We start from the raw sequence: 13,826 nt of genomic DNA on the forward strand, positions 1-13,826 counted from the left end.
CCACTGACGAGACCAAAGTGATCTGTGTGTTTTGAACTGAGCTATCATCGCAGCACGTCCAGTCTGAAATAGCCAAGCACACAGCTGATGCCAATTGCCCCCCCCCGTCAAAGTATTTTTTACCCTTTTATTGATGGACAGGGTTACATTGTGTGAGAGATAATTTGCTCCAAGTGAGAATAGTTAGTGTGAAATTGAACACTACAGTAGGCTATATGCTGAGGGGGCTTTGAACACTACAGTAGGCTATATACTGGGGGGGGGGTGGTTGAACACTACAGTAGGCTACATGCCAATGGTGTTTTCAATAAAAAACATTTTCACAAAGCAAGTCAATCCACTTTTCATGTTGATGAGAGCCTTAGGATTAAAAAAAATAATGGGACAAAAAGAAATCAAGGGACATATAGAATAGATAAAAATGTGCGATAAATTGCGAGTTAACTATGACATTAACGCGATTAATCGTGATTAAATGTTTGAATCGTTTGACAGTCCTACTGTATACATATCAGTTTGTCTAAGTAATGTGTTATGGTAAAGTGATCTTTTACAACATGCTATAAACTGCTGGTGTCACACAATGAATGCAGATGCTGCCAGTCTATTCAGCTTTCATTGTAAGTTGTTTTATGGTTATGTGATATATGCAGTGTTGCAGCCATGACTCTGGACTGCTCTTGGGGACGCAACAATGGGAAAATGAAACGCCACACGCGGTAGACGGTGACAACAACGGCCGACGGGACACGATCCGTGGTCTCTGGGGGACGGAACCACAGGGAAATGAAACGCCACATGCCAGCAATAATAACGGGATGGAAAATTTCTTTCTCTGAAAGTTGTTTCTGATGAGCCATAAGAACTTTGCTTGGTGATCATGTGTTTGTTTTAAGGCATGAAATTGTTTCATGCTCCTACTGAGAAAATTAACTTATTTCAGGAATTTTCTTAAATAGAGAGCCAGAAGTGATCGGTTCTATATTGTCTTTTTTCAATTGACTCGTGTCTGTGAAAGTCCATAAAATGAACACAAATGGAGGGGCGCCGCCAGGAATTTTGGGCCCCATTCCAAAAAACAATTTTGGCCCCCTCTGCGCAGCTGTTATCACCACATCTCTAAGACTTAACTGTCCCATCAAAAACGTTACATAACTCAGTGCACTAAGAGAAGGTCTTTTTTTGTAAAAAGAGAAAAGCATACATGGGATGCAATACAGTGCATTAGAAGATTTGCAGTAGGTTACCCAGTCTCTCTTCACCTTTCCCTACCATTGGCTGCCTAACTGTACAATAAGTATTCTGGGAATGGTTTTCCCTCCTGAATCCTGTGGCAGTACATCATCATCATCTCTGGTGGCCAGTGCCCTCACAAAATCCTCTCTGTCCCTGTCAGTCAAATTTGGTGGCCACAAACCTGGGTCATCCTTTTTATGACTTTGTCTGTCTTCTTCCACCATGCATCTCTCATCCTCATCATCACTGTTACTTTCTTTCCCTTCTTCCTTTGCTTCCACACTTATTCCACCTACCTGAGAGGGCCCTGGCTCTGTAGGATGTACACAATGCATGTGATATATACATACACTTTGATATATACATTATATGTTAAAATATGCCATATACCAATAAATACACAACACAACAGAACATTGACCCAAATTACCTACAGTTCTGTATCACCACCACTTACATTAGATTTAATAGATTGCTTTGTGTTTGTGTGTGTGTGCAAACTTCTCAAATAAATTGCCTTTCATGATGGGAATAATAAAGTCTGTATCCATAAATGTCAATCCATACTTCAATCTAAATGAATGAAATCATTGTCTGTATCGTACATGCAAGCTACTCACTGTTTCCAACTGTCCAGCATCCAGTACTGACAGTAGGTTGTTGTTTTTAAAATTTTATTTTATGAAAAAAACAGTTATTAATGTTTTTGAATGCCTGTCGTTAATAAATATATTTTTCTTTTTTGTAATGGTATAAGAGCAAGAGAGACAGAGGAATCCCCACAGAGCCCCTGCAATGATGCTAACTGTCATGTCATTGAACCACAATGTTGCTCACCTTCTTCACTGGGACAGGGAGGGGCGGAGGGGCACAGTTAGGGGGAGACTGGGGTGCTGAGACTGGGGTGCCCCTAAAAGGGGCAGGGACAATGATTTAATAGAAATATATTGCTAAACGTTTTTCTACACTGATTAAATAGTGATTAAATGTAGGCTAACACTAGTCTGTTGCTAGCTAGCTAGCTTATTTCACTATGGACATAAAGCCAACAGGTTAATACCACTCACAGACTATAGGCTACCCACCTTTCTTGGTGAAAAACTGGGTTGCAGTTTAACACTCTTTCCTTTGACTTTCTTCTCTCTCTTTTCTCTTTCATTTTTTGAAAACCAGATTTTAATTTAAGGTTACTTGGCAACATCGTGGTGACTGTAGTTCTGACGTAATTAGGCTACTGACTGCAACATCGGCACGACCAAACCATTTTATGTAGATACAGGGGGTGCTCCGTCAATATGGATGTTTACTTTTTGGTCAATGTGGATATATAACTTCTACTGTCAAAAACAAGTAAAAACAAAGATACCATTCATTTTATTATTATATTCGAAATATATATACTGAATGATGATGGTTTAATAATTGTGTATTAGTTTTTACCTATTTTTGGGAGCCATGTCAGTTATGGGTCCTTGGAATTGTCCTAATTTTTCCCGCATATACGGCGCCCCTGACAAATAGAATAACATCAGCCGAAATTCTTATGTGTTGTAAGACAATCAAAGCATCTTGGCAAAGTGCTGGAGCCGTTTTGTTGTGCATTCCCTTTAGTCCAGCAGCCACAACTACATGATAATATCATTCAATATCGAGATAAGTGCATTATGATAGTTTCAAAAGTCCCATAACCATATATGGTGCTCTTTGGATGCTTTTATATAGACCTTAGTGGTCCCCTAATAGGCTACTGTATCTGAAATCTCTTTTATATAGACCTTAGTGGTCCCCTAATAGCCTACGGTATCTGAAGTCACTTTTATATAGACCTTAGTGGTCCCCTATACTTATTGAAGTACTTTTATATAGGACCTTAGTGGTCCCCTAATACTGTATCTGAAGTCTCTTTATATAGACCTTAGTGGTCCCTAATACTGTATCTGAAGTCCTTTTATATTGATCTTAGTGGTCCCTAATAAGTATCTGAAGTACTTTTATATAGACCTTAGTGGTCCCCTAATACTGTATCTGAAGTCTCTTATATAGACCTTAGTGGTCCCCTAATACTGTATCTGAAGTCTCTTTTATATAGACCTTAGTGGTCCCCTAATACTGTATCTGAAGTATCTTTTAATAGACCTTAGTGGTCCCCTAAACACCTATCTGAAGTCTCTTTTATATAGACTTAGTGGTCCCCTAATACTGTCTGAAGTATCTTATAGACCTTAGTGGTCCCTTATACTGTATTGAAGTATTTATATAGACCTTAGTGGTCCCCTAATACTGTATCTGAAGTTCTTTTATATAGACCTTAGTGGTCCCTAACACCATATCTGAAGTTCTCTTTTATATAGACCTTAGTGGTCCCCTAATACTGTATCTGAAGTCCTTTTATAGACCTTAGTGGTCCCTTAATAGTATCTGAAGTCTCTTTATATAGACTAGTGGTCCCTAATACTGTATCTGAAGTCTCTTTTATATAGGCCTTAGTGGTCCCCTAATACTGTATCTGAAGTCTCTTTTATGTAGACCTAGTGGTCCCTAATACTGTATCTGAAGGCTCTTTATATAGACCTTAGTGGTCCCCTAATACTGTATCTGAAGTCTTTTTATATAGCCTAGACTTATGGTCCCTAATACATGTATCTGAGTCTTTTTATATAGACCTTAGTGGTCCCTAATACTGTATCTGAAGTTTTTTATTGACCTTAGTGGTCCCCTATAATGTATCTGAAATCTCTTTTATATAGACCTTAGTGGTCCCTAACACCATATGAGTCCTTTTATTAGACCTAGTGGTCCCTAATACTGTATCTGAAGTCTCTTTTATATAGACTTAGTGGTCCCCTAATACTGTATCTGAAGTCTCTTTATATAGAGCCTTAGTGGTCCCTAATACCATGTCTGAAGTTCTTTATATAGACTAGTGGTCCCTAATACTGTATCTGAAGTCTCTTATATAGACCTAGTGGTCCCCTAATACTGTATCTGAAGGTCTTTTATATAGACCTTAGTGGTCCCCTAATACTGTATCTGAAGTCTCTTTATATAGACCTTAGTGGTCCCCTAAACCGTATCTGAAGTTCTTTATATAGACCTAGTGGTCCTTAATATGTATTGAAGTTCTTTATATAGACCTTAGTGGTCCCCTAATACTGTATCTGAAGTCTCTTTATATAGGCCTTAGTGGTCCCCTAATACCATGTCTGAAGTCTCTTTTATATAGACCTTAGTGGTCCCCTAAACTGTATCTGAAGTCTCTTTTACATAGGCCTTAGTGGTCCCTAATGCTGATCTGAAGTCTCTTTATATAGACCTTAGTGGTCCCCTAATGCTGTATCTGAAGTCTCTTTACATAGACCTTAGTGGTCCCTAATACTGTATCTGAAGTCTCTTTCCCAAAATTCTGCCTTGGTGCAGAATTACAGCCACTAGAGCCAGTCCCACAATGAGCTTTCTTTAGTATGTGCCATTTCTGAGTCTGTAGCTTTTGAAAAGGAGAGGGGGGGGGGCAAGGTGGAGGCTGGGGGTGTGGCCATGACCAACTGCTTGTTTGAAAGCCATGATGTCTCTCTCTCATGGGTGGGCCAAATTCTCTGTGCAGGCAAAGTTAGGAAAGGGGAGGTTGCCCCTTATGACCTCGTAAGGAGCAAGATTCCAGGTCGGCCCATCTGAGCTTTCATTTTCTCAAAGGCAGAGAAGGATACCCAGGGCTCGGTTTACACCTATCTCCATTTCTAGCCACTGGGGGACTATAGGCAGGCTGGGGGAACTCATATTAATGTTAAAAAACCTCATAAAGTAAAATGTTCATGCCATGGGACATTTGAGTTAAAAGAGCTAATCTAAGAATCATAATTTTCCACCAATAGACTCCGGTAAAACTAATCCGTTTTCTAGAAAACTAGAATTCTGCATCTCCCCTTGGCTCTCTTTTTAGGCTTCAGAAAATCCACACTGCAAGATGGCTATCTCAGAGAGGCTTATTAATAGGAGAGATCTCAATAATTCAATCATGTTTACTCCTTGCCATGCTGTTGTCTGTTTTTACATGAACCATATTTTCCTATTCTGAATGAGAGCATGGGAAATAAAGGTTTGGAGTTACTGTGATTAAGACAAAACAGTCATCAACAGCTCTAATAAGCTCCACAATTACCCTTCAAGATTTCTTGTCCATTAAACATTAATTTGTTGATATACTATGTCTACTTATTAAAGCTACGTGGTGATGCAGGGGATTTCCACAGTGTGACTGCAGCTCCACCTGTTCACTCATATTAATGGCCCCGGTCATGAGGAACACAACATGGCGAGGAAACTACTGGAAAGAGGTCATGGTTATGCTCCATGGTAACATCTAAAGTTCCCAGTATTAGGTCCCTTCAAACCGTATATTACTCTGCAAGCTTTAAACAGGCAATATAGCTATGTAAACTAAATCACTAACATTTAAGTCAGTTACTAAACCGTTAGTTATCACCTCTGCCGTTCTCAGCTCTATGCAGCTTTTCAAATCTTTTGGCTCAGTCTTTTGGTGTTACTGCCTGCTTTCTGGTTGATTCAGTCTCACCAATGCAAGGTAAGTTTATTCAACACTTTCTGCAACAAGGCAATTCAAAGTGCTTTACAGAAAACATTAAAGGCCAATTTTAAAAAAAACAAGCGAAAATAGAAGGAGACGGGTATAAAAATAAAAATAAAAGAATAAAAGTTACAGTGCAATGTGAGAAGTACTTGATTTAATAAAAGGCGGCGTCTAACAGAAAGGTCTTCAGCCTTGATTAAAGAGAACTTGAGAGTTGCAGTAGACCTGCAGTTTTCTGGAAGACTGTATGTAGTGCTGTTGAAACATAATTTTATTTTGAAATGGAAGGTCAGACATGGACTTATAATTGCTCATTAGTGACTGTCGTGGTGAGATTGTGGCAGTTTTCAGGGCCTGTTGGAAGACACGAGTTAACAACCTTAGGCCAAACAATTTGAAACCTTTTTGAAAATGGCAGAAATATCAGAATGGCAGAATATCAAGGCAGCAATAGTGGGAATTTCAGATATTTATCAACTCAAAAGGTGCTAATATCTCAGTTACGTGTTTACAGCTATATTCCAATGTCCCAAGTTGTAAATTGTTAATGCAGATTCAAAGTAGAGCTGCAAAGATTAAACAATGAGTTGTCATCTTTTAAAGTAATTGCCAACTTTCTTTTGGTTTTGGCTGTAGCTCAGTCCGTGGGGAGTTGGGTTGAGAAACAGAGGGTCATTGGTTCAAGTCCCCGTACAGACAAAAGTACAGTGTGGACTGGTAGCTGGAGAGGTGCCAGTTCACCTCCTGGGTAAGGCGCTGAACCCCCCCTCAACTGGTCAGGGCGCCTGTTGAGCTGTCGCAACTCACTCACTCTGTGACAGTACACTGCATTTCTCTGAGTTGTGGAGTCCAAAACAACTAATCGATTAATCGAGAAAATATTCAACAGATTAACTGAATGATCAAGTGTATAATGATCAAGGTGTCAGGAGAGAGACCTACAGATAATGATCACCTAACTCTGCAACATCACTGTTTTGGTTCTGCGTTCGCGACTTCACTGTTTTGGTTCACTCTCTCAGCAAAAAACTCAAGATAAACCCACTGTACGCTAGCCACAAATGACAAAACGGGTTGTTCTCTCTGTAGTTGGTGAAGACCAAGACAGAGGTGGCCAGGAAACACATTCCCGATGCTAAAATTGCTTGTTTCAGAAACTTGTTTTGCTGCCTGCAAAGTAACCAAATGAAACGCTGATTTAAAGATCTAGATTTTATCACTTATTTATCTGTTGCTTTACTGTTATTATTTTTACAGTTCAGGTACTTATTTGTGCTATATTCAAACTTATTTGACTGAATAATCCACTGACTGCACAATCAAATGCAAAAACTCCAAAAAGAGAGACAACGTTTAGGAAAAACAATATGGATCATGAGAGATGCATGACATCACATCATATGACATTTATGCATCTGCATTTTTATTTAGTAGATGTTGTGGATTCAAAACTGTTCCTTTCCCAGATCAGTAGAGGGAGAGAAAAAAAAGTCATACAGGGCAGGGCTAAAATTATCAGTGATGTCTTCTTGTGTAACAGGAGAGATGGTGGCCTGCTAACATCACAAAAATCTAAGGCCTGGCACATTCCAATATATAAATAACTAGGGAGAGTTGGTAGATGAGGGGGACGGTGCAGAGAGACATTTTCAAAGAGGGAGAGAGAGAGAGAGAAAGGGTTTAGCCAGTATCATTGAGTGATGGGACAGCTGTAGACTACGCACATGGCAAAGCAGTAGAGAGCAGAATCAAACTGAAGGTTAAAATGGAGAGCCAAATAAAAACTTCTGAACCAAGAGCTGGTTTTCACGTCAATTGAAGAAAATTAATTGTGACTAACTATCCCTGTGGAGCTACAACCGTTTGTGGAATTCTGTTTCTGCTTCCCTGTAATGCATGAAATCTCCCAATCTAGATCATAGATCATTTGGAGTGTACGACAACACAAAACAGAGGCTCCAGGAGCATATGGATGACTGCAGGCATAATCCTCATTGCCTGTCAATGCTAACACTGCTCTTGTCCAGCTGATAGATTAATCGCACTTAAAAACAGAACTATGGGAATCTGTCTCACTGTTGTATTTCCTACATAAAACATTTTTTTTGTAGTGCCCTTAAGCAAGTACCCTGGAAATCCACAGTTTTCGCAAGAGCACAATTTGAATTTGATCAGCGAGTTACTCTGGCATCGAGTAATGCTGCTCCTTATCTATACCCTTGTAGCCAGGCTGCACCAATCACATCGGTGTATCTGAATGAGGCGGGCCTGAGTCGAGCTAAACAGATGACGACAGTTTAATCTACCAGTTAGCTCTGGTAGCTAAGCGTATGGGGCTCTGGATACGTCACCCCCCCATGTGATGTTGTGATTGGTCGTAGTGTTATCCAATTGCGTGCAGTGAGATTTTCAAATGTACGCTTGGTGCCGCCCCTCGAGATGGGCGACTTTCATTACTCGATGCCAGACCCTTAATCTTTCGGATTTGGGTCTGGATTTCCAGGCTATCAAGTGATCTGTTTGAGCACTAACAACGCTATCACACAGTACTCCAAGGGTGTGGGAAAAACAGCCATTTCATCTTGCTTCTCTCTTTTTACTGTATTTCCACATAAAGTGGCTCGCCTGATGTGATGCATGCAATACATTAGTTGTGAAAACAACACACTATGCACTGAAAAAAACCTCTGGTATAATTACTGTAGTTAATAGTGTAGGCTTCCTGTCCACATTTTCTAATCTGGGGTTTTGCACCATTCAAAACAAAGTCAGACCCACTGATTTAAGTCAAAAACAAAAGAATTTGAGAAGAAAAGCTCAATGACTTTTCCAAGAATCACACCAAAAGGGACATGTTTTGTTGTCAGCATCTCTTCCCTGTTGTTCATTTTTTAAGTACCCACAGTTGATGGTGTTTCGTTCCTGTGGACTATGTCCAAGCATCCCATATTTATACAGCTAAGGAAATGTAATACACTGTGGTTTCTTGTTGCCCACACTAAAAAGAACCCTTGTCATCACGTTGCCCAGTCTGCAGACATCACCACTCTTTTAAGTACCCAATTTTTGTCCTGAGCTTGCCCAAAGTATATTTGATTGAACTCAGCGTCATGCAAGCACCCAGTCCTTTATTCTACATCATCAGAGAATGCTATCATTTGCCAAAACGTAATTTGTCTTGAACTGATTGAACTGTATCTTGACATTTAGTCTCAGCAAGAAAAGGCAGTTGTAAGTGGAAGTTACTACTACACACTCATGCCGAGCACTGCGTAACAATAGCAAAGTACTGCTCAGTACTGCATGTCTGTGGAGTTGGTAATGCTATTTTTCAAAGCAGCTGAGGAGGCCAAAGCACTCAGGTGAGCTGAATTTAGATCAGTGCTGGAGATCACAAGATGCATCACAAGAGGCTTCACAATGGAATGGATAAACAATGAGTTATTGTCAGTTATCTTCAAATGTTCAAATCTCAAACAGCAATACCCATAATTCCTTAATAAATCAATTAGATATATATTGCTTCAAATGTGGATCTCCACATTTTTTGGGAAAACTTAACACAGCATATTTACTTGTCTTAGGAAATGAAACAATTGCATGTCATGTTTTCCAATAATTCTAATTCATTCTTATTGTATGCTTTGATGTTTGTAGCAAATCAGTAATTGAATGACATTAAATGTATTTATAGAGGAAAACTGTATATCTATGATAAAAGGGGAATATACATTTTATAGAGAAGATGAGTCGGTGTGTTTGTGTAACTTACACATGTGTAAATACACTCTTGTGTACTGGATTGTGTGTAGTTGGGCCCCCGTACATTTTTACATTTTGTTCCTCTTTTCTTTTTTGAGCAGTGTCACACAAATAAAATTAGAGAATGTGTTTATTTGTAGCTTGACATTTCTTCTACATTAACTGGTGAGCAAAAGTTCCACTATAAAGCTAATAATCTGGATTGCATGGTCAAGTACCAGATAATGAGAAGCAGAAAACCTTTTGCCACTAAAAATCCTAAATGAACACCAAAAAATGACAATGACAGTATTTACATCCAAGTAGGTCTAAGAAGTAGCTTGTGTCCTGGCTCAGATATCAGTCAGCAGCATTATCGCTCCATGTTCCAGCAAATGGAACAAGAAGCTAGACAGTAGGGGTGTGTAAAAAAGTATTCGATTCAAGCTCTACCGATTCAAAATTGATTCATAGAATTCCAAAAATCGATTCCAAAAATTGATTTTTGCATGTCTACTGCAATCACATGATAGATATATACTTTAATGATCCCCAAATGGAAATTCCAGGTTCCAGTAGCTTACAGACATCACACACAACATACACATACATCATAACAGACATAAACACATGAATAATATGGATGTGAATATACATACATAGATACATACATACATACTTACATACATACATACATACATACATACATGGGAAAAGTAACTACATTTACATACTGTGAATTGTTATCGAGAATCGTTTTTGAATCGGAAATTGATATTGCATCAAATTGTGAGCCTAAAAATCAGAATTGTGACATTTTTGGAATCTTACACCCCTACTAGACAGCCCACGTTTTCTAGTAAGAACTTGCTCATCGAGGGCCTGGGCCTTTTGGCATGCTGGGTAATCTTCATGATACTACAATTAATTGGTTTGTACTCCATTTCAGGCTACTTGCTAAATGTTTTTATTTAGTTTAGATTTGTAAATACTTTTGAGTATAATATTATGCTTTAGTAGTTCCTTACGCTATTAGATTTAGACACCACATGGATTGCTGACGAATCAATCTAGAAACATCTAAGTCTTCTCTACTTGAGAGCCAGTGTAGATATAAGTGTGAAGTTTTGATGTATTTAGGAGAATTACCTTCACCCAGATCCAAGACAGCCAGCACAGCGCTGCTCCGGGCCTCTCCCATGTGATTATTGGCGATGCAGGTGTAGAGGCCAGCATCACTGGGTTTGCAATCCCTAATCCAGAGCCCGCCGTATTCCTGGTTCTCCATGTTGAGGAGGTCATCATTGTGGTACCAGTAGAGGGAGGGCTGCGGGTCTCCAGCCACAGTCACCTTTAGACGGATGTCACAGCCTGTCCCCACAGCGGCGTTCCTCATTTTGCGCATAAAAACAGGTGGAGTCGGGGTAGAATAGCCAGGTCCTGGAGGGTCTGGGACAGCTTGCTCAGGGCTCGCTTTGGACCGTTTTGGGGGGATGATGGGGCTCGGGGTTGCCGCTGCTTCATCTGCCCCTTTTTTGAGGGTCATTTGCACCTCAGCTTTTCTCATGGTTGAAACGATTTGGTGGATTCTACAATGGATTCTGTACCTGTGTATGAGGATTGTGTGGCTATAACACCGTCTGGGCCCTCTCTTAGTATTCTAAAGCAAAATCCAGAAAGGGCATTAGAATCTCTCGGCAGGCTTTACATATAAATTACTGTTAAAGTTCTCACATTTTTTAATTTAAGATCGATAACTTTCTATAATTTGAAAAGCCGAACTATAATATTTCAAAGCATATTTGCGGTGGATACATTCTCCTCAAATTGCTGTCCTCTGACCTCAGTTTTTGTCTGAAGAAGAAAAAGAAATGGTTGATTACCAAGTAATTAAGCAGATAGAGATAGCTGCCACTCTCCTGCCCAAAGGTATTTTTAGGGCAAGACCCACTGGATCAGGTTGCATTAACAGCTCCCTTGACTTGTCTCCTGGAAGTGGCGGCCTTGCTTTTCCTCTCCTTTTCCTGATGTCCTCTGACCTTTTAGTATTTTATAACCATTTCCCAGTAGCGTGTAACTTCTCTGCAGAGTAAGGCAAATCTTCAGCGTGTGTCCTCTTTATTCCCAGCAGCCTTGAGCTATGCTCTTGCTTGGCTTGTCTTTGTTCCTGTCATCAAGTCCTGTCCAGCAAGTTGCACAGTGCCCCCCCTCCATATCCCATGAGCTAAACCAACCCACTCATGATCTCCCCCTGCCACTGCCAGCCTGTCTGAATGGGGAAATGACAGTCAGAGCCCAGCAAGCCTTACAATGACAGCTGCATGGTGAGCTGTCTGCCCACTCGCTGCGAGGCTCCCGCCCCCTTGTCATTTATAGCCAACCTGAGGTCAGTAGAACATGTGAGATAGTGCAACACTTGGCACAAAAGGAGGGGGTGGTCAGCATGGGACAGATATTTAATTTGTAGGTCAAATGTAGAGGATGGCGTAAGTCTCCCAATTGTGTTGAGGTGGTCAGATATCATGAAAAAGAAGACTGCATTAACATCGCAAGATGGCAGCTGGGGCTCTATAACAGATATTTTAAGGATCTTCTACATGAACAACCCATTTGAAGCAGTATCCACCCATTCTGCAGATTATCCATTGGTGCTCAGTGACTACTGTCTTGATCAATGGAATTAATATAATAAAATTGAAGACAAGTGATTGTAATACTGCAGACACAAACATTTAAGTCCCATTGACTAATGACGTAGCCAGTGCTGTGCAACTCTACTGCTAGCATTATTGATATAAATATAACACCACATCATAAATGAGAAATACACATGTGGTACCTCAACAGTAAAAGTATAAATGCAACTGCAATTTATAACTTCATGGCGTATTACTTACTATGCATTTAGCTGATACTGTTTAGTAGCATATTGCTAACGTTATGTGCACCATGCAAGAACTGAACGACGCACAGTTTCTGCTGAGGATATGCTTAAAAATAGAACAGAACCCACTATGCAGACACTGGCAGGAGTCAACAATTTATTCAAGCAATGTAAATGTGCAAAAAGGTATAGCCGAACATGGGAGCATGGCGCGGGAGAAGAGCGGGTGTCCAGGGGAAGTAAGCGGGGATCTAACTGAGGACAGAGCAAATTAGGGGTCCGAGTGTGGCAGGTGAGCCTGAGGGACTGAGACAAAAAAAGGTGATTCAAGCAGGCAAAACAGGCTATGAGCAAACAGCAAGCGGGATTCAAAAGGTGCTAGTCGGCCGGGTATTTACCACTGAGGTTGCAACAAGGAACTGACGAGGAGTGAAACAGGAGGACCCAGCTAACAAGTTTTGGCTCCCAGAACGTTCTGGGAACGTTCATTTTGGTTCCGGGAACGTCACGTGAAGGTTAGGTTTGGGATGTGTTTTGGTTGCATAAGAAGGTTAGTTCTGGGAATGTTAGTTTTTGGTTACATCGAACGTTCCCCTAACATCGCAACCTTTAGAGAACGCTCCCCTAACGTTCCCCTAACATTGCAACCTTTAGAGAACGTTTCGTGAGAAGCAGGCGGCGCAGTTGTTTCACCGACTGCAAGAGCCAGGCGGACCCAGGCGGACCCAGAGCATGCTGGAAACGCCGGCTTCTCAGCTGATTTAACACCTGATAGGTTTGCAACATGATGACGTTTATATAAACTTTTTTATCGTTTTGGAATCGGAGGGATTTTAATTACTATTTGTCTGATTTAAAGACTTGTTCTGTCCAGAACACTGTTGTGTGACTGATAGAGACGTTTTGAAGCCAGAGAGACTAAATCTGTCGATCACGGATCATCTACAGTCTGTTGTTATTAAAATCAGCACAGGTCGCATGTAGAGCACTTTGCCAGCTACTCTGTCATAATTAAAACAACAGGGAAACTGTGTACCAGCTGATATGTGGGTCTGATTATTTTATTAAATCGGAATCGCACCACCGTGTTTTTGTCACTTCCTGTCCAGCTGAAGGCGGCTGGAATCGGCTGGAAACTGTCCGACTTTACCGCAGCTTTCTGTCACCGCCCCCGCGCTGCCGCCGCCTCTCGTCTCCACTTTACAGGCGAGGCGCAGTTCATCTCGAACGAGCCTAGTCTTAGGGGAACGTTAGGGGAGCGTTCTCTAAAGGTTGCAATGTTAGGGGAACGTTAAGGGAGCGTTCTCTAAAGGTTGCAATGTTAGGGAACGTTAAGGGAGCGTTCTCTAAAGGTTGCAATCTTAGAGGAACGTAGGGGAG

At 40.7% G+C, this 13,826-nt stretch overlaps 1 protein-coding gene across 2 annotated transcripts in view; it reads right to left on the bottom strand.

Annotated features, from left to right (window-relative positions):
- The window catches only part of spegb (striated muscle enriched protein kinase b), a 51,150-nt gene extending 39,304 nt beyond the window's left edge, over positions 1-11,846 (bottom strand). For both annotated transcript variants that reach the window (XM_032513544.1, XM_032513543.1), the window contains exon 1: positions 10,712-11,846. In XM_032513544.1, coding sequence (XP_032369435.1) covers positions 10,712-11,129 — 418 coding nt within the window. In that variant the 5' untranslated portion in view covers positions 11,130-11,846. The remainder of the gene's footprint in view (positions 1-10,711) is intronic.
- Positions 11,847-13,826: the final 1,980 nt, after the last annotated feature.

This window comes from Etheostoma spectabile, chromosome 4 (genome assembly GCF_008692095.1).
Source record: "Etheostoma spectabile isolate EspeVRDwgs_2016 chromosome 4, UIUC_Espe_1.0, whole genome shotgun sequence".
Lineage (NCBI taxonomy): Eukaryota > Metazoa > Chordata > Actinopteri > Perciformes > Percidae > Etheostoma > Etheostoma spectabile.